Raw genomic sequence first — 21,915 nt, forward strand, 5'->3', positions numbered from 1 at the left:
ATCTGAGCATGCCACCTACCTGATTAAAATTCTCTAATACTCTCACAGCCTATGGAATAAAACCCAAACTTCTTAGCATGTTATGCAACATTCTCTATAAGCTGCCTTTGCCTACTTTAGTCTCACTTCCCACCATCATATATTCCAGCCATGCACATCCAGAGTACTTGTGATTCCCTGAATGTGTCTTCCTCACCCTCTGTGCACCCATACACTATGTTTTTTCTTCAGTCTGAAATGTCCTCTTTCTCTTCATTGCTAGGGTGACTTCCACTTGTCTTTCAAGACCCATTTCAGGCATCACCTGGCTTAGGTGACCATCCTTATATTCCCATGGCTTTCTGAGTATGCCTCAGACATAGAGCATTTCATACTGTATTGTAATTATCTATCTAACGTGTCTTAGCCACAAGACTGTGAGCTCCTGTTGGGCAGGGGCTCTGATTTAACCTAGCAAAGCAGGTTCTCATGCAGGAACGACTCGCTGATTTTTTTTTTATTAATTAATTAATTTGTTTTTTTTATTTTTGGCTGTGTTGGGTCTTCGTTGGCTATGTGCGGGCTTTCTCTAGTTGCAGCGAGTGGGGGCTACTCTTCGTCGCGGTGCACGGGCTTCTCATTGTCGTGGCTTCTCTTGTTGCAGAGCATGGTCTTTAGGTGCGCGGGCTTCAGTAGTTGTGGCACGCGGGTTCTAGAGCACAGGCTCAGTAGTTGTGGCACATGGGCTTAGTTGCTCCGCGGCATGTGGGATCTTCCCAGGCCAGGGATGGAACCCGTGTCCCCTGCATTGGCAGGCAGATTCTTAACCACTGCGCCACCAGGGAAGCCCTGACTGGCTGATGGAATGAGACTGATGGCACTCAGGAACTGGGGCAATGGATGGGTGTCAGAGCAAATAGGATCTCTTCAACAATTAATGTACTTCTCACAACTAACTATTAATCCAGACACTGGAGACATTTTTCAGTAGAGGCTATCATATATTCCCACATTATACAAGTGCCATTCAGATATGGGAATACAACTGGATAGAAATTATAATTCAAGCAGCTTAAACCTAGATCCAAATGGGATGAAAAAAAATCTTAAAGCCTCCACATTATCTATCTTGCTCTGAACACAAGTATCTCTATATTACCTTGAAGACTTTTTTAGAAGTTAATTCTTCAGGACACAGAGACAAGAGCAATACTAGCATTTACTAAGGAGGAATAATGTGGAGTAATAATGAAAACAATTGAGTTTATGTGTTTTTCAAATTAAAAAAATTAAGTCTGAGGTGGTCTTTCCTATAGCTTCTGATATTAAAAAAAAAAAAAAAGGTAAGAGTTTTACAAATAAAGCTGCAAAAAAAGCCTTGACTTCAAGGAAATGAGAATACATTCTTTCAAAGTATTTATGTTCATAGATAATAGTTGGACCCACATTTCCATGGCTAAGACCACACTTAATATGAACTCCAGGAAATTTGAAACTCTAAATATTTAGAAATATTAAGAAAACAACAGTTTAACTTGTATATTATCTTTAAAGCAATTAACATTAGTACTTATGAAATTTATGCCACTACATGAGAAACATTTTCTATTGTCTCTTTAAAATATTCAATTATTGATATTATTATTGATATTCAATTATTCAAATATTCAATTATTATTTGCTCTGAAACCTCCATTATGTATTGAAGAACAAACATAACTGACCTGAACCTTTACCTAGATTAACAATTCATGTTTCTTTCTTATAAAAACAAAAATAAAATAGGATTTCAACAAAAACTTAGTTGTTTAGCCTCCCTGATATAAGCTGTTTAGCTCTAATATTAAGAACGTAGACTTGATTATCTCTAGGGTTCCTTCTTATTGTAAAGTTGGGATTATGTCTTTATTGCCAAGTGTGTGAAGTCTATCTTCATGTCCTCCAGCTTTCCCTTTCTGTACTCCTCTTCCCTACTGGTCCCCACTGAGGTTAGGGGTAGTTCCCTCAGATTGTTGACATGCTTCTCCTCACCTACAACCATAAAAACTGATAATAGATTAAAATATGACCTCTTGCAGGGTATTTTTATTTTAAGTGGGAATATTTATATCACAAGCTAAATGACTAAAGCTTTAACAGAACTTCAGGTGATGGGGTTCAGGACATGCTACCTTAAATTACAGCATCTTGGCATACTGAATATCTTAAGCTGAAGAAATTTGAGAAGTGTCATGTGTAGGAAGGACTTTCTGACCTTCCCATGAATCAGGTCATAAAACCTTCAACTGAGAGGTGCCCTCCTTATACCCAGAGGATAGGTACATCCTTATCTTCAAGACAGAGGAACACCAAGAGGAATCTGAATGGACAGGCCTTGCTAAGTTTTCCTCAGTTTATTACAAAAGTCTACTTCACTTAGCTCAAATCCCTTTTGCCCTATCACATTTTCCTGTGACTGTTCACTCTTCATCAGACCTAGCTTAAAAACACTCAGGTTTAACCACTTCTTTAGGTTTTCTTATGAAGGCTCCCACGTCACGTAAAACTTATATTAAATAAATTTGTATACTTTTGTCTTGTGAATTTGTCTTCTGTTACAGGGGCCCAAGCCGAGAACTTAGAAAAGTAGAGAAGAAAAGATATTTTTCTTCCCCTACATGCATAGGAGAGTTCTAGGGAGTGGTAAGGTTGTCCTTTGAATTCGTTGGTAGACAGTAACTTATTTTGCTGAAGGATAATGTTGCCTCCCTCCTTTTCATAAACAATCACTTCAATTATTTTACATAGGTAAAGAAAGATGGCGTGAAAGTTAATTTTATACATTTACTCTCCTGAAAACACATATGAGGAAAACAAGTTTTCACCCATATGAAGATGTATCACCTATATGAAGAACTGTATTAGCCAAATTTTCCTGTTTCAATGATCCATAAACGCAAAATAGAGGATAAAAATTATATAGGGAGACTATAAACAATTTGAAAAACATTATAAACAACACTTCAAATGTAACTTTCTTTGCAGAAGAAAAAGGTGTTAACAGAGTTTTTTTTTTTTTTCTCCTCTACTGTACAGAACTATAATTTGTTGGCATGGGAGAAATAAAATTATTTTAAAAATACAGTAGCATTAAATATTTATTCGTTTCTTAAACAGATAGGGAAAGTCACATTAATCCCAGAGTTTAACTGCAAAACTAAGAGTCTACAAAAATGATTCCTTCAAAAAATATGAGGATTTCAACAGGCTTAATTTGTTAGTTTTAAAATATCAGCATCTTAGTGATAGTTTTGGGAAAATTTAATAAAAAATATTTTGAATATACTAAATCTTATAAATTAAGTTACTATAGCAGGAAAGAATCTTTCTAACATGCTTCCTCTCTCAAAGCATTCCAAATTTGCTTTCCAATATTTAAAAGAGTTAATTTTTCCTCGAATCTGTGGCTGTGTTAGTATAAAGACAACTATTAGATTTATTTAGTTGGGATTAGGTCCTGTATATACAGAGGCACTGAAAGCAATAGCTGAGTTTGTGTGTAAGATTTGAAGGAATGTGCACTGTGTCTGAACACATAGTTTGGAATCAATACATGCCTCAGTCATTAATTTATATTAACTGATTTCTCTCAGTCTTGTTTATGCTTGCTTAACAGTCCTATGAAGAAACCAAACAGCCACCTGCATAAAGCTTGGAGAATAAAGCTTAGGAACATGAGGTTGGCTCTACCAATTGTCAGTTATATGGCCTTGGGCAAGTTGCTTAAGCCTTTTCAAGCCTCAGTTTCTTCACCAGAAAATAGAGATACTATTTTATGCCATGCTTGGCACACTGTGAGAGCTTAATGATAGCTATTACTGGAAGTCAATTCACTTGAATCTGTTAAATCTTAATAAATCTATTCATTCTAAGTGCCTCTTGTTTTAAAGTAACAGGTAAAGCATAATACTGCCACCATGTACATTTGCATTTTCAACAGGATAGTGAAAAGTCTTTAACCAACAGCATAAGTCTCTAATGGTAGATTTTTAGGAATCAGTGATTACAGGTATCCAAGCAATTAAGAGCATGTTAGTAACTCTAAAATCACACTGTGGAGATTTCTGACTGTCCCATACCTTCTGGCTTCAGTGACTTTATCTCCTCTGACTTCCTCTCTTACTGTACTGGTATCCTTGCTGGTCCAAAATGGCCAAGCATGTTCATAGATCAGGGTCTTTGCCTTCGCTCTTCCTTCTGCCTAGAATGTTTCTCCCTGCATCATTTATAGCCTGCCTCTTTACATCATTCAGCTGTGCTGAAATATCACCTTTTCTCAGTCTTTTCTTCAGTACTTTGTCAAACTCTATCACTCTCTATCCTTCTCCTTGCTTTATTTTTATGTATAGCACTTATTGCTATTTAAGACCATATGATAAATATATTTATCTATTTCTCCAATTAAAATGTAATTTCCATGACTGCAGGGGAATTTGCCATTTTGTTTACCAACAAATCCTCAAAATCTAGTACACTACTGACCAGCACACACTAAGACAACCAGTAAATATTTGTTGAATAAATGAATGTGAGATTACATGAATATTTCTAGCTCTAAATTCTGATTCTACTGACTTTTTATGAGTACAGTCTTGCTTCTGGATTTAAAGGAAGAAAGGCCTCAGAAATCACTGGATCACTTACAGAATGCAAAAGGACTTACATATTGCCAACTGTCTCCTTATAACATTGAAGGGAAAATTCAATGGGTATAGGTAAGAGAGTGTGGGACACTGTGTCTGCCATCCTGACTTTTCTTTATATATTCTGGGGAATTTCTAGGTGCCAAACCTAGTGCTGGGGCTACAGAAATTAAAAGGACATGAGTCCTATCCATATCTTGCTTCTCTTATTCAGAGATTACTTTCCTGTTGATGCAGTTTTTGTCTGGACCACTCATTTAGTATTTAATACATACTGTCTTTACTGTTTATTTATTTTCCACATGAAATATTTTAATGTTTTATATTCTTCATACCAAAAGCAACCTAGTGAATAAGAAGTATACTTTATACCTTCTTCTTAAAAAAATTACCCACAGCACTACAGAGAGTAATATTTATTGGTTGCTATTAATAATAATGACATCTAAAAAAATCAAACATCACATTCTACCATATTAATTGAAGCACTTAATTTATGAATCTCTTCATTACCATGCACACACTTCTTCCTTGCCTTTAATTCCTTGAGCACAGGATTTAAGATTAATAGAGTTAGATGGGACTTCCCTGGTGGTGCAGTGGTTAAGAATCCGCCTGCCAATGCAGGGGACACGGGTTCAAACCCTGGTCCGGGAAGATCCCACATGCCTTGGAGCAACTAAGCCCGTGCACCACAACTACTGAGTCAGCCCTCTAGAGCCTGCGAGCCACAACTACTGAGCCTGCGTGCTGCAACTACTGAAGCCCGCGCTCCTAGAGCCCGTGCTCCACAACAAGAGAAGCCACCGCAATGAGAAGCCCACACACAGCAAGGAAGAGTAGCCCCTGCTCACTGCAACTAGAGAAAGCCCGTGAGTGGCAATGAAGAACCAACGCAGCCAAAAATTAAAAAAAAAAAAAAAAGATTAATAGAGTTAGAAATGTTACTTATTTCTTCATAACGTAATCAAATGGGTATGCATCATAAGACATTTTAAAAGGTCCATGAGTTTTCCGGCCTTGGAAGGCCATATGTAGGTAGTTTGGATGCCTCAACCAAAGGGGATTTTAGAACCCACAGCTCTCCATTCTTCACTGTTTTCTTGATACTAGAAAAGACCTAGTGATAACCAATGACTTTTGGAAGTCATTTAGCTTGTGGTTTCTCTCAAAGCACTATGATGGATATACATGTGTCAACACTTGTTATTTAGAGGTGAGACAGAAGTAGATACATGGCAAAGTAAGAGCATCCTGGAAAAGTTAGGAATGTTGTGAGCATAAATGGCCCAACATTAAGACATCTTGGTTTTTAATCAGGCTTTCAAAAGGGGATTTAGAAATTTTCACATGTTGGGTCCTTCGGGAGGGTCGTAAAAGATGAGTGACTTTATTTTCCTTTCTTCATTCCCTTGGACCCACCCTCAGTCTAAAGTGGCACAGAGAAATACTGATTATCTTCATTTGGCTTGTAATTGCAGATAGTACAACAACCAAGCCAGGTCTCTGACTAGTTCCAAACTTTAACCAAGTATTGTGGGATGATATAAAGGTACTCCTACATTGGGCAACTCACCTATACTTATCAGAGAACAATGTTCAGGTGAGCTGCTCTGCTTTCTACTGTTCTATTTATATTTATCCTGCAGAAAATAAAGGAGAATATCAATAAAAAATAAAGTCGGTCTACAAGGTTTGGAAAACTTGGATTGAATGTCACTTTCATATTGTATATATTTTAAAATTTCAAGTAGTTAAGTAGTTTGAAAGGAAATACCAGGAGAGCAGTGTGTACATAAACTGCTTTAATTATTTTAGTAATAGTGCTTAACATTAGAATAAAGCACTATAATGTTATGCTTTTTTTGATGGTTTTATGAGACTATAACTAAAGGCTCAACCAAAAGAAACCAACTAAAAAGTTAAAAAACTAAAAGTATTTTAAACCCTTGAAGTAACAGATAAGAAGAACGTCTACATCAGGGGTCCCCAACCAGTCCACTGGCATTGAATGCTTCTTTTGGGAGTCCACTCATCTACTCTGCTAAGGAACTTCTAGTATCCCTGAGGCCATAACATCAGGAACATGAACATTTATATTCTCTCCAAACTCAGGGGTCTCACAGTTTAGGGAAAGTAGAAACTTATCACAAAAAGATGGTGATGTACCATTTGAAATAGCAGGCTTTCAAACTGTATTTTCAGTAACCTAAGATTCTAGGGATTGCTTCAGGAGTTCTGTAAATGTATGGTTTGAATTTCATTTTAAAATTTCACTTCAAAAATTATGATTGAAAATATGTGCACGAAAACTTACATGCCAATTTTAGCATATAAGAAACCAACAACCTGCTAACCCTCATCTACATATAACCCTCATTTATAGTTAGTAAATGCTACAAATGTTAACTTATGAAGAAAATTAATTGTAAAAAACTTCATTTATATTTTACATATTGAGTTTTTAAGAAAGATTTTATTTTAAAAGGGAGTTACCTGGTGCCAAAAAAATTTGAAAATCATTTACCTAGATTCTAGAGTATAGAGCATCAAGGCATGCTTTACAAAAATCTGACAGATGATGAAAATATAAGGAGAAAGACTGAACTATTACTATTTTGTAACTTTTCATACTTTAATGCCAAGCAAAACCACCAGAAGTTATGGTACATTTAATATTAAAATGTCAGTGGAAAATACTTTAACATGTTCTCTATAAGCCAATATTTTGAAAATTATAATAAATAAAAGTTCAGTGTTGAGATCTGGCTCACTTTCCTCTCTAGGCTATGAGGTAGACAAAGTAAATACTTACTCTTCATCTTTGCTGAAGTTTTATCTATACCAGGAAGGATTCAAATTCCCACAAGAACAGCAATATACAGCAGTGAAACACAAAAACCAAGAAAATAGCCCACTATTCTGGTGTTGCTTGGGAAATATTTTAAGGTTTCTGGTATGTAATGTTATCTTATGAAACATTATGCAAGTCTGTTCTGGCATCCAGTTTGAGAGTTATTTAGCTATCTGAATTCAGAGGAATCCCAACTATGTTCATTGTTCCTACCACATGCCCTTTAAGTTAAGAGGAAGCAATGTGAATGAAGCAGTACCACCCTTTAAAAACTCATGTGTAAAGGATACTCTTCACTATTCCGGATGTCAACTACCAGGAGCTTTGGCTTACTGGACTTTGTCTTCTTGGTGGGTGTTTTGAAGTGGCCTGTCACTGTAAGCTCACACAAGTCAATCAGGTCCTCTGCTGAAATCCGGGGTGATACTTCTGACTTTAGGTCATTTAATGGAATGGATTCTCTTGACTGAAAAAAAATGCACAAACAACACAAACATTGAGAACATTATAGAGAGACAAACTATAGCCAGTACAGAATATCTTCAGGTTTTTTATATCAATCACTAAAGCATATGGGAGAACAGGAAACTGTATCTCATTTTAGCAGTGTACTGTGTAACTGTATTCCCTACCACTGATGTTTACTTTTTTATTAGTCACACATATAGGAAAGCATTATTCTTTTGCTTCACTACAAGTTCCTGGCTCAAATGTGATAGAAAGAGATGAGGCAGAACTGACTGATTTAAGAAAGATTTGACCTTGGTGTTGGTTCCAATCAAATGCATCATATGTGAGGTGTTTTTTCAAAGGAAAGACCGATTGCCCTGTGAAATGGTAAGAACAGAAGGAGAGAGGAATCACTGACGAATTCATAACTTTCTGAAATTTTTTGTGTGTATCAGCAAAGAACTTTAATATGTTGCAAGCATGTTCCTCTGCAAATTAACTTTAGGAGATTAGTAAGTTATATTTTGGACAAATTATACTACTTTGCTTTTTTAAAAAAATAATTATAATATAAAAATACAGAGTCTAGCTTTCCTTTTATTACACAGTTTTATATGCAATTTTACTATTCATTATACAATATCCACTTAGGGGCATAAAAGTAGAACTTCCTCTATACAATTTATGTCTTATTTAGTATCACTGACATTGGTATTTTCCTGTGTGACTAGGGTTTCAAATTCATGCAACTTTGTTTATTGACAATGGACAAGAATTTAGAATAACTATAGAACAGCTCTGAAAATGTCTATTATCATTTCTGCCCAAGAACCTGTACATACAATTATATTAAACTTAGATATCCAAACATCAGAAACCGATTGGTATGAGATGACTTTTTAAAAAAATTAATATTCTGTTTTTAACCTAGAGTCAGAATTTATTTAGCAACGTTACTGATAAAAATTATCTTTCAGTAGAGTGGGCTTTCTGAAAGGGCTATCTGGATGTGTTAGTGATAATGCTAACCAAGCAAGCAAAAATCCAAACCTGGTAACAAGACAGGTATATTACTGTGTCCATTAAACTACTGGAAGAATGACTTTGTCATGGTACCTGGAGTCTGAAATGGTAGACTTTTTTTTGGTATATGGTGTTAGAGAATGTTCCAATTTCATTTTTTTACATGTAGCTGTCCAGTTTTCCAAGCACCACTTATTGAAGAGACTTTTTTGTCCATAGTACATTCTTGCCTCCTTTGTAGTAGATTTATTGACTATAGGTGTGTGGGTGTATTTCTGGGCTCTCTATTCTGTTCCATTGATCTATGTGTCTGTTTTTGTGCAAGTACCAGTTTTGATTACTGTAGCTTTGCAGTATAATCTCAAGTTAGGGAGCATGATTCCTCCAGTTCTGTTTTTCTTTCTCAAGATTGTTTTGGCTATTTGGGGTCTTTTGTGTTTTCATACAAATTTTAAAATTATTTATTCTAGCTCTGTGAAAAATGTCATTGGTATTTTGATAGGGATTGCATTGAATCTGTGTATTGCCTTGGGTAATATGATAGTTTAAACAATAGTAATTCTTCCAATCCAAGAACATGGTATATCTTTTCAACTGTTTGTGTCAATTTCTTTCATGAATGTCTTATAGCTTTCCAAGTACAGGTCTTTTACCTCCTTAGGTAGGTTTATTCCTAGGTATTTTATTCTTTTTGATTTGATGGTAAATGGGATTGTTTCCTTAACTTCTCTTTCTGGCAGTTCATTGTTAGTATATAGAAATGCAATAATTTTTATATATTAATTTTGTATCCTGCAACTTTACCTAATTCATCATCAGCTCTAGTAGTTTTCTGGTGGTGTCTTTAGGATTTTCTATGTATAGCATCATGTCATCTGCAAACAGTGACAGCTTTACTTCTTCCTTTCTAATTTTGATTCCTTTCATTTCTTTTTGTCTGATTCTGTGACTAGGACTTCCAATACTATGTTGAATAAAAGTGGTGAGAGTGGGCATCCTTGTCTCGTTCCTGGTCTTAGAGGAAATGTTTTTAGCTTTTTACCATTGAGTATGATGTTAGTTGTGGGTTTGTCATATACGGGCTCTATTATGCTGAGGTATTTTCCCTCTATGCCTGCTTTCTGGAGAGTTTTTATCATAAATGGAAACTTTTTTATGCTTCAAAAGCTTTTTCTGCATCTACTGAGATAATCATATGGTTTTTATTAATTTGTTAATTTGGTATATCACACTGACTGATTTGCGGGTACTTAAAATTCCTTGCATCCCTGGCATATTAACTATGAGAATACAGAGCCAGTATCTAGAACACTCTTCCCATATTTTCTGTCATGGGTCCTGGCACTAACTTCAATCTAGTTACCCAGGACAGAAATCTGAAAATCATCGTAGATTCTTCATTCTTCCTTATTCCTCCTTCCCATCTAACATATCCCCAAATTCCACCATAATAACTCTTGAATCTGTTGCGTGATTCACTGTTCTATCTCAGGGCTTCCATCATCCTTTACATGGACTGTAGAAGCTGTTTGCCCCTCTTGCTGCCTCCTTTTTCCTCTGCTTTGCTCTTCATTTTTTTTTTTTTTTTTGCGTTCTCACTCCCTCCTGCTCTTCATTTAAAGTCATCCCTTCTAATCCATATGCCAAATGCCATGAGTTAAAATTAAAATCTCGTCATGTAAATTTTATAATTAAATACACCTCCATGGCTTCTAGACATTGATGGAGTGAAATCCAAATTCCTTGGTATAGAATATAAAGCCTTTTATAAATTGGTCTCTGTCTATAATAGGCAGGAGACCATAGGCTTTGGAGTCAGACTACCAGGACTCAAATCTTGGCCTCCCACTCATCAGTGTGTGACTTTGGACATGATATTTAACCGTTCTGCCCAATTTCTTCATCTATAAAGTGGGATAACAGCATTTATCTGAATCCTCCTAGGCTGCTGTAAGAATTAAATGTTAATCTATATAAAATATTTAGAATAGTGTCTGACACAGTGTCAGAGTTCAATAAATGTTTGTTATCTTTCACCTTTTTTTCTCATCCCTCACCACCTTGTACCTTGTACTTTGGCATTAGCAGACTATTTGCCTTTTTATACCACTGTGTCACCTTTGCCCACGTTGTTCCCTCTGCTTAGAATGTCGCACTTTGTCCATCTAATAAATCCCTGCTCACCTTACAAGTATCAGCTCAAATACTACTTTCTCTGTGAAGAAAGTCTTTTTGACTCCTGGTAGTCTTACTTAGTTTTTCTTCTGTGTCCGCATAGGTATCAGGTACACATCTTTATTATAATAGGATTATTTACTTCCCACTAGACTGAGAGCTCCTCAAGGATAAGGAAAATGACTTTTATGCCTATGTCTTCCCCAGGTCCCAGCAAATTATCTGGCACATAAAAGATATTAAAATATATTTGTTGAATATAAATGAATAAAATGGTTTTTCTAAGTCTTCTATTACTTTTCCTGAGTAACTTTGTGCTATGTATGTGTTTCCCAAACAACATGTATATACCTCCATCATAGTAATTATTATACTTGTAATACATTATCTGTTTCTCCTCTTGACTTACAACACCCTTGAATGCGGGTTATGTGTCTTTTCATATTTGTATCTCCAAAAGATAGCACAAGGTCTGGAACCAAAAAAACTTAATAGATATTTAATGAATGAGTGAGTGAATAAAAATATGATTAAATAACATTATAGAGTCTAGTGTTATGTCTGGATTACTAGACAGACTCTTCAGGGATGGCAAATCATCAGATTCTCTCTAGCCTCTGGGCACTGTAACGGTTAATCAAGAACACTGAAATCTGTGTCTGCCTCAATAATTTCTCACAGCCATTTCTCCTTTCCTCAACTGAAAAATTGAAGATGACAGTTGCTACCATATAAGCTTACAAAATGTACTCTAATTAATTGAAAGAAGTTAGGTGTATCTAAAGAAGGCAAAAAAATAAACACACACAAAAAACTATCCCTAGGAAAGTAGGCAAAATAATTTAGTGATAATAAAAATATGAATGAAGGAAAAAATAGATAAAAAAAAATAGAGTTGAAACTTCGGGGAATATCAATAAAACTAGAAAACCTGTATGTGAACTGTGTGCACGATAAGAAATGAGAAAAATATAAACAAACATATATATATATTTTTTCTTCCTCTACATATTTTCTTTATATATCGCCCTTTCTTTCTTTCTTTCTTTTTTCTCTCTCTCTTTCTTCCTTCCTAATTATCTATAAATGAGAAAGAATATAAGTATGTAAAAATATTTGAAAAAATAAAAAAAATTGATTCCAAATATTCCCAAAAGAATATAAAATCTGAATAGACCTAAATATCCATAGGCCTAAGTAGAGCTGAAGAGAACTGATGAATGATATGTGTGTGTGTGTGTGTGTGTGTGTGTATTCAAAAGCCACAGAAAAACTGAATAGACTTTGTAAATACAGGTAAAATTTTAGTTTTTAAATGATTACTTTAAAGGAAGGTGCCAAACACATTTTTTTCCTGAAGCAATTCTATCTCATAACTGTTCCAAGGCAAAGAAAACATTGAAAGGTTCTTTTATGAAGTGACCGTAACCTAATACTTAAATCTAACAAAGATAGCATTAAACACCCCCCCAATATTCGTTAAGAATATAGATTCTTAAAAAATCTCAAAACTAGAAAACTGAATGCAGTAGCAATTTAAAAGAATGGCATACTATGACAAAGTAGGGCATATTCCAGGAATGAAGGACGGTTCAATATTAGGACAATTTTAAACATAATTCATCACCTTTAATTAGTCAAAGGATATGAAGTATGTAATCATCACTGTAGGTGACACAAAGCCATATGTGATAAAATTTCACATTTATTCCCAATTTTAGAAAAAGAAAAACTCATGGTAAACACATATCAGAAGGAAAGTTAATTAGAACGATGAAAGATTTCATTAAGGCAGATGTTCTTTATCTCAAATATTTGACATGATAATTAATGATGAACCACAGAGGCAGACTTATTAAAATAAAAATGGAGAAATATAATGTAGCTATCAGCATTATTATTTTTATTGTTATGAAAGTTGCTGTGGAGATAATAAGAAAAATAAATACTGAGTGTAAATATTGGAAAAAATATATATTTCTTAGACAATAGTCTTCTTAGAAAATCTAGAATAATCAGAGGAAAATCCAATAAAACTGGTAAGATTTTGGTACGGTTTTAGTTACAACATACATACAACAAAATCATTAGCTTTTCTCTACAGCAGCAGCAGCCAGTAAGAAAACACAAGGAGCAAAAGCTTTCAATCACAATATCAAACTATTCCTCCAAAACAAAATACTTAGAAATAAGAGAATCACATTTAAAGAAAATGAAAGAGTTCTGTGATGGGCATTTGAAAAACCTGAGAGACATAAAATGCTATCTGGAAAGAAAGATTCAATATTACAAGATCTTTATTTTTCCTCAGAACAATGTATTAATATATTACAATTTAATCAAAACTCTAAAAGGATCTTTCTTTTTGATTTTGAAATATAAATTCTAAAGTTCATTTGACTAAATAGGTGAGAATGTCAAGAAAATGTTGAAAAATAATAAAATACATTGTTATATGTTAAAACTGTATAAAATAACACCACATGATATTGCACCAGAATAGACTAGAAGACTAACAGGACATAATGGGATGCACAGAAACAGACTCCAATACATATAAGTATTTGGTAAAAGAATAGGATTCCATATCAAATCACTGGGGGAAAGGGTATATTATTTAGGATATAGTGTTGGCGCCATTTATTACCTAGAATAAAATAAAATCATGTTTCTATCTTATACTACAAAACAAAATGATTTATAAGTGGAACAAAAAGTTATGTGTAAAAACTGGAATCACAAAAGAATAAGTATTGATGACTAAAATTATTTTTAAGCATACGGAAAAAGCTGAACTCTTAAAGAAGAGAAATATATGTGAAAAAAATTTAAGATGCCCTTATTATATAAAGAACTCTTTTAATCAATAACACAAACCAATAAGAAAAAAATCTGCTTAGTTAAAATGAAGGGAGGGGAGATGTATACATATACTTGACAAAATAAATACAAATAGGTAAAGAAAATTTTTTTACCTCAATCATAGAAATATTAAAAAAAACGTATATACAATCATAGAAATAGAAAAAGTATGTAAGTGTTCTGGGATATCTTTTGTTTGTCCCTCCAGATTCACTCTCCATTGGCTCCTGCCTCGTTCTCTGCTGGGTGGAAGACTCTATTTGCAACTACAAGAGGGACCCTCGGTCCTCTGGCTTTTAAGGTGGTACAGACAATAGGGAGAGTAAGGTCAGGATATATATTCCCCTGGTTCCCTACTTGAAAAGTCACCTTGGCCTGGCTATGTTTGTTGACCAAAGGTCACTGTTCCTCTCAAGATGGCTTTCTCTACCTGCTTCTCCTTTTTCATGTTCTGATAACCTCTTCCTCCCTGATCCCTTTTGGCCTTTAGGTTGTAACAGGGCTGTCGCTAATGTTCATAATTTACTGCATTATCTCTCTTACATTTTCACCAACATTCCACGATTATCTTTGTAACTATTATACCTTTGTAATTATTATAACCATTCTTGAATTATCCTAATTTGAGTGTACAATCTTTTGCTGTTGGTTAAACTCTGACAGTAAGTGTGTAGGGAAGAACTCTAAAATACGCATTTTAAGGCACATGAAAAGATGCTCAACATTGTTAATTATTTGAGAAATGCAAATCAAAACTACGATAAGGCACCACCTCACACTGGTCAGAATGGCCATCATTAAAAAGTCTACAAATAACAAATGCTGGAGAGGGTGTGGAGAAAAGGGAACCCTTCTACACTATTGGTGGGAATGTAAGTTGGTACAGCCACTGTGGAAAACGGTATGGAGGTTCCTCAAAAAACTAAAAACAGAGCTACCATATGATCCAGCAATCCCACTCCTGGGCATATATCTGGATAAAACTATAATTCAAAAAGATACATGCACCCATATGTTCATAGCAGCACTATTCACAATAGCCAAGACACGGAAACAACCTAAATGTCCATCAACAGATGAATGGATAAAGAAGATGTGGTATATATATACAATGGAATACTTCTCAGCCATAAAAAAGAACAAAATAATGCCATTTGCAGCAACATACAAGCAACTGGAGGTTATCATACTAAGTGAAGTAAGTCAGAAGGAGAAAGACAAAGACCATATGATATCACTTATATGTGGAATCTAAAATATGACACAAATGAACCTATCGATGAAACAGAAACAGAATCACAGACATAGAGAACAGACTGGTGGTTGCCAAGGGGGAGAGGTTTGGGAGACAGATGGATTGGGAGGTTGGAGTTAGTAGATGTAAGCTTTTATATATAGAATGGATAAACAACAAGGTCCTACCGTATAGCACAGAGAACTATATTCAGTATCTTACGATAAACCATAATGGAAAAGAATATTAAAAAAAAAGAATGTATATATATGTATAACTGAATCAGTTTGCTGTACATAGTAATTAACACAACATTGTAAACCAACCATACTTCAATAAAAATCAATAAGTAAAATAAAATACGCATGTTTTAGATGTGTGAATCAACATAAACTTTCTGGAGAAAAAATTGGTAATATGCATTAAAAACTTTCAAATATGCATGCAATAGAAATTTCTTTTTAGAAATTTGTTCCATGGACATAATCACAGATTGTACAAAGTAGTATGGAAAAATATTTATCAACACATATTGTTTTTCTTAAATTATGAAAAACTGGAAATAATGTCAACACATGATAAAAGGTGATAGGATAAATAAGTAACAATGAATTCATATAAAGAAATACCATTCATGCATTAAAATCATATTTTAGAAAAATACTACTTAGTAGAGGAAATATTCAGGATATATTATCAAGGGGAAGAAGACCCTATAAAACAATAAATTCACCACGATACCAGTTTGGTGATGTATATCATAGTGACTATGTGAGTGTGTGTGTAAACACATGCATGTGTGTATAAATATATTTTCATATATATAAGAATGATGCATAGAAATGGTAAGAGTGGTAATCTGTGAGTCAGTAGAATTAACATGGTTTTTTTCTTAATGATTTTCTGGTTTTAAATTTTAATAATTAAGCATGAGCTGTTTTTGAAAATTTAAACACTTATAAAAATATGAGATTGTTTTCAACCAGCACTATTATATACTTCTCTTAAATACTTCATAACTATGAATCTAATCTGTCTGAAGACAATTCTTTTCAAATATTTACAGAAATATAAAAAGGCTTCACAAATAAGAACTCATGGCTATATTCACCATTGTAGGTAATCAGATCTGGCACTAGAAAACATACAGAGATGTTAAAGAAAAACAATAAAATCACTATTATTCTTAAATTCTGATAAGTTTTAAAATGATTAAAAAAAGGATCAGCAAGTAGGGCAGGCTTTCATGCATTCAAGTTCAGAAAGGAGACACACAAAACTTAATATAGACAATTGAATAAAAAATGTTTGAAGTTCACTGGAATGTTTCATTGGTAAGGACTACTCTTTTTTGCATGAAGAAATATTTGAATAAACTGATGTTTATCCACCTCTTCATCAAATGTATGAAAAATTTAGAGAAAAGGGCCTGTTGGCTATGTGGAAGAATATTTAACATACTTTTCCAAACTTCTACAAACACAAATGTAAATTACATTATCATCACTAAATAATTATAAAGTTTTCCTTGTTTAACGTAAGATAGTAGAAATTACTTAGTAGATTACTGCCTAAATGGCTGATATTTTTCTTAGCAAGAATTGTATTTCCTTTAAGAGTAATATATTTTGATCCTGCTCTCAGAAACAGCTCTGTATGTGATCATATTCATAATGTATATTAGAAGGTTAAAAACAAAACAACAAACACCCTTCATTATGGAAGGAAGCAACTGTCATATATTATGCTATTTTGTGTGTGTTTGTGAGTGTGTGTGTGTGTTTAGGGGGAGGGTGAGAAGGAGGGATAAAATCTTAATATAAATAATTACCTTCTCTTCCAAATCCTTGGAAATTAAGGATTCCAAAAGATATTTATAGTACCTCGGTATAAATGAGGCCAGGAGTGCTGCTTTCAGAAGATACATGATAGATTTGATAGTTTCTTAAAGCTTTTGAGGGATTTTCTCAGGGACAGGATGACCTCAAAATGTCTATAGTACTGGTTCTTTGAGTCTTTTTAAAATCTCTTCACTTTGGAAGCAAAGTAACATTTATTAAATATCTACTTTATAATTCTAGAACCTAAAATAAGGCAGCACAGGAAGTGACACACATTGCATACATTTCCTATAGAGATCTACCTTAATTTCAGGCAAAAACACTTAGAAAGACTATTAAATTTCACCGAATAATTGGAATTGGAACACCACCTGTAACACGAAAGATAATCTTCTAAAAGAAAGGTGGAAATATAAATCAGAAAGCATGAAAAGCAAAAGTAGGCATGTTTTTAAGGCAGGAAACATCACAGGGCTAATCATGTATTAAATAATGTATGTTTCAACACGATGAAAATAAACTTTCTTTAGGACAACTTATAAAAGCAAAACTCTACTCAAGGATCTTTTCAAGTGACATGTCATGTTTCTAGGAGAGAGACTGGATCAATATAAACATGCTGATGACAACAAAGAGCCAGGTATATCAATAGCTTAAATTTCTTAGATTTCTTTTGTATCTCTCATAGCAAGAGATGAGAGGGTCTGGCCCAGAGAAGGTGCTGAAATGTTTGATAAATAAATGCATGTATGTGTAACAGGATGCTGAATGATGTTGTTCCTAGGTTGAAACAAAGAGGTTCTAATTGCTACCAAATAATAGAAACTGCCAACAAAAGCCACCAATGTCTCCCCCAGGGCTGAGAAGGGACAGAAATTACTCTACTACTTCCAACTATCATCCCAGCATCCCCTTTGTTCAAGATAAAATGCCCTTCCGTTCTCATCCTGCAGGGTAGAGAAGTGGGTGTTTCTGGACACTCAAATCACTCCCCCCTCCCTCACGAGGCAAGTGAGGGGGAGTGCCCAAGACAATCATTTGTAGAGATTCGAGCATATCTGAAAGAAGGGGTGGTTGACATTCTGTTTTGTAGTAGAATGCCTGTTTGCACAGAAGACTTAATAATCTGTCCTATACCTATCTGAGCAGGCAAGAAGTAAGGAGACGTGGCAGTGCTGAGAGAGAGGTTGGTAAGATGCTTACCTTCTCAGACCTTACATTTCTAAGCTGTATTGCGAGAAGGATGACACTTACCTCACGAATTTACTGTGAGGATCAATTGATATAATAAGTGTAAAAATGTTTGGTAGACTGTAGATCTTTATATAAAATAAGTTGCTATTAAAAATCACATCCCAAATGAAGCAGCTTGAATTTCATGGTAAAGTCTTATTACAGTCTAAATTTTTAATAAATCACCAATTAACAAATATTTAATCTACTAGCTTTGTGCTGGCCATCTTGAGAGAGATAAAATATCATTTCCACCTCAAAGAGTCCCTAATCTGGTTGGAAAAAAAAAGACTAACATAAAAGCAATAATATATATATGTGTGTGTGTGTGTGTATATGGGCCTTGACTTTTCAAAGTATTAAGGTAATAAATGATATCAAATACAAAAAAAAAAGCAATAACAAACTATACAATAATAACAGAAAATATTTATATGGTGCTTACTATGTGCTGGTCACTATGATAAGCACTTGACATATATGAGCTTATTTCAATGTTGCAACAATTCTATGAGGTAGGTTTTATTATTTTGATCATTTTATAGATGAGGAAATTGGGGCAGAGAAAGGTTAAAAAACTTAACAAAGGCTACATAATCAGTAAGTAACAGAGCCAGGATTCAAATTTAGTCTGGCTCTGGAGTCTGAGCTCTTAACCACATCATTACACTGCTTCTCTTATAAGATTCCATGTATGGGATCACAGCTACATACTATAAGAACACAGAATAAACACAATATGGGGAGAAGTAGTTACCAAAATATAGGTGGAGGAAGTAGTACTTCAGTCAGGAAATATCAGTAAGGTTTAGAAAAGTAGAAAGGAGGGGGACTTCCCTGGTGGCGCAGTGGTTAAGAATCCACCTGCCAGTGCAGGGGACACGGGTTCTATCCCTGGTCCGGAAGATCTCACATGCCGCGGAGCAACTAAGCCCATGTGCCACAACTACTGAGCCTGTGCTCTAGAGCCCGTGAGCCACAACTACTGAGCCCGCATGCCACAACTACTGACCCCGCATGCTGCAACTACTGAAGCCCGCGTTCCTAGAGCCTGTGCTCCGCAACAACAGAAGCCACTGCAATGAGAAGCCAGCACACTGCAATGAAGAGTAGCCCCTGCTCGCTGCAACTAGAGAAAGCCCGCGTGCAGCTGAAAACCCAAGACAGCCATAAATAAATAAATAAATTAATTAATTAAAAAAAGAAAAAAGGAAGAAGAGTGTTGCACAAATAGGTAACTGTAAGAGTTCTGAAGTGTGAATGAGCGTGGAAACAGTCCATAAATAATTACTGAGCACCTACTAGGTACCATGCAATGTGCTTGGGATACATTAATGAACAAAAACAAAGATACTTGTTCGTATAGAACTTACAGTCAATGGCTATGAAAAAGACAATGAAGAGACTAGTCTTACTGAGCTGAGCATCATCCTGGGAATTAGAGGGAAACAGTATTGAGTAAGTAGGTAGGGGACAGATCATGAGGGCTCTGAAAGACAGAGAAGCTCAAGGATATAAGATTTTTGGAGGAATGTGTCACATGTTAACAGCAGTATCTTAGGAAGGTTAATTTGGCCATATTTTGAAGGACGAATTAGAGGTGGGAAAAATGATAGGCAGAAAGACTTGTTAGAAAGTGAATTTTATGAAGATTTAGATTAAGTGATGACACTGGAAATCGAGAGCTTTGCTCTATTCATTACCTTCTCTTTTCCTTCAGTCATTCCCCTGGCCTACAAATACAGTTTTGTATTGGCCTACAGATTTTTCCTAGGCCTACAAATACATCCAATTCTCTCCCATTCATAGTGAAAGATAAACATAAAGAATGAATACAAAATAATAAAATTACTCTCCAAGGGGCAAGTACTTCCCTAGCTACTATCCCTCTACTTTCTCATCTCCACTTTCTTTTCATTCACTCCAGAACTTACTGCAACTTGGTTTCTGTCATGATACATAAGGAGTGGTTCATTTGCCAGGAGAAAGTGTACAGTTTGGGAACACTTCTTTAAAAAGGTAACATTTGAGTTGAGATTAAAAGGATGAAGAGGAGTTTGCCAAGTAAAGAAGTGGGGCTTTACATGCATATTCTGTGTGAAGCAACTCTATCAAACACACGGGGAAGGTGTTTTGATTCTACTTCTAGGGCTTCGGTTCTACCTCTAGGAGGTATGCTGAATAAAGCCTTTCTCATTTAAAATCCTTTCCACATTTGTTTCAATTCATCCTGGCATGAACAAGGCAGAAATTTCAGTCAGGCTGCTATTTTCATTTTGAAAGAATTTTTAAAAGTTTAGTTTACAAGTATGTAACCAGAGTGTCTCAGGTTTACAACCCCTGTTCCATACTGATACTGGTCTCTTCCAATAAATACACCATGAGCTCCTTGAAAGCAGGGACTAGGACTTGTTTGTTTTTATACTTCTACTACCTAGCAGAGAGCCTGGAACTCAGTAGCTATTCAGTAAAATTGGGTGCATTGATAAAGGGGAAGAATATATGAGAGGCATTGTAAGAAAATATATGGAAGATAAAGGACAGGGATGAGTAAATGATGGCTTTTATGTTTTGGACATGGGTGATTAAGGGAGAAAAGAAGATAGTAACAGTGAGATAGTAGATAAGGTGAAGACAAGTTCTGATGTAGATGTATAAAATTGAGGGTGCCTAGGGTCTACCAAGTTGAAGTGTTGAAATGCAGTTGGAGACATAAACTGGTGTTTGGGAGAAGTCATGGTTAGAGGATCATATTTTTGGAATTATCCACATAAAAACTGCAGTTTAAGTCATGAGAAATAATACACAATTTTTGAAGAAAAAAGGAAAAAATGTTAATTTTGTTAGGCACAGATATACACTGCTGAGAAAATCTTAAACTATGTAAACTATTAACAAGGCTTAGAATACATAAAGTTGAGATTTTTTAGAGCAATATCCATCAATTCTTGTTTTCCCCCATGTCTACAATAGGCTCTGCTTTCTTAGTGCTAGATATTTCTAGCTCATGTATGAGGAGGGACAGGCTTTTGCAAATGGCACAGGCAGACATTAACTACCATTCTCAAAGGAATTTTAACAAAGAAAAACTATCATCAAAAACTTTATCAATCTGCAAAGCTACTTTTATCCCTATATTTAAAACAATAAATTGTTTAAATGGCATTATAGTATTTTCATTTCTCCTTGTTTTTAGGGAAAATAGGAAAGGTTACTATTTCTAAGATATAGAAATATAGCATCTGAAATGGAGTCTGAAATAAAACTATCATGCTCTGGAAGCTGTGTAATACAGCTGTCATACTAGAGAGAATATTTTTCTCCCTCAAATAAAAGAGATACTGTACATGAATATGAAACACAAAGAAGAATGGAGATAGAATTTTTTCAGTGATTAGGGATCTTATGCTAAAATTTTCATAGACGTGCTCCTGGAAAATTGTGTGTAAGCTAAATTTCTGTAAAGAAAGTAATTTTCTCTTTGATATACAATATTGATATTTTGAGATATTTCATCTCTCTGGGCCTCAGTTTTCTCATGTATAAAATGAAGGGGCAGGATCAGATATCTTATGTTTGTTT

At 34.8% G+C, this 21,915-nt stretch overlaps 1 protein-coding gene across 8 annotated transcripts in view; it reads right to left on the minus strand.

The window, feature by feature from the left end:
* The window catches only part of TBCK (TBC1 domain containing kinase), a 243,420-nt gene that overhangs the window by 44,131 nt on the left and 177,374 nt on the right, over positions 1–21,915 (minus strand). For all 8 annotated transcript variants that reach the window (XR_014243643.1, XR_014243644.1, XR_014243645.1 and 5 more), the window contains one exon: positions 7,806–7,981. Coding sequence is in view for 5 of the 8 variants with exons in the window: in XM_082389068.1 (XP_082245194.1) it covers positions 7,806–7,981 (176 nt within the window). In the remaining 3 variants the exon portion in view is untranslated. The remainder of the gene's footprint in view (positions 1–7,805; positions 7,982–21,915) is intronic.

Source organism: Balaenoptera borealis, assembly GCF_965194805.1.
Source record: "Balaenoptera borealis genome assembly, chromosome: 4".
NCBI lineage: Eukaryota > Metazoa > Chordata > Mammalia > Artiodactyla > Balaenopteridae > Balaenoptera > Balaenoptera borealis.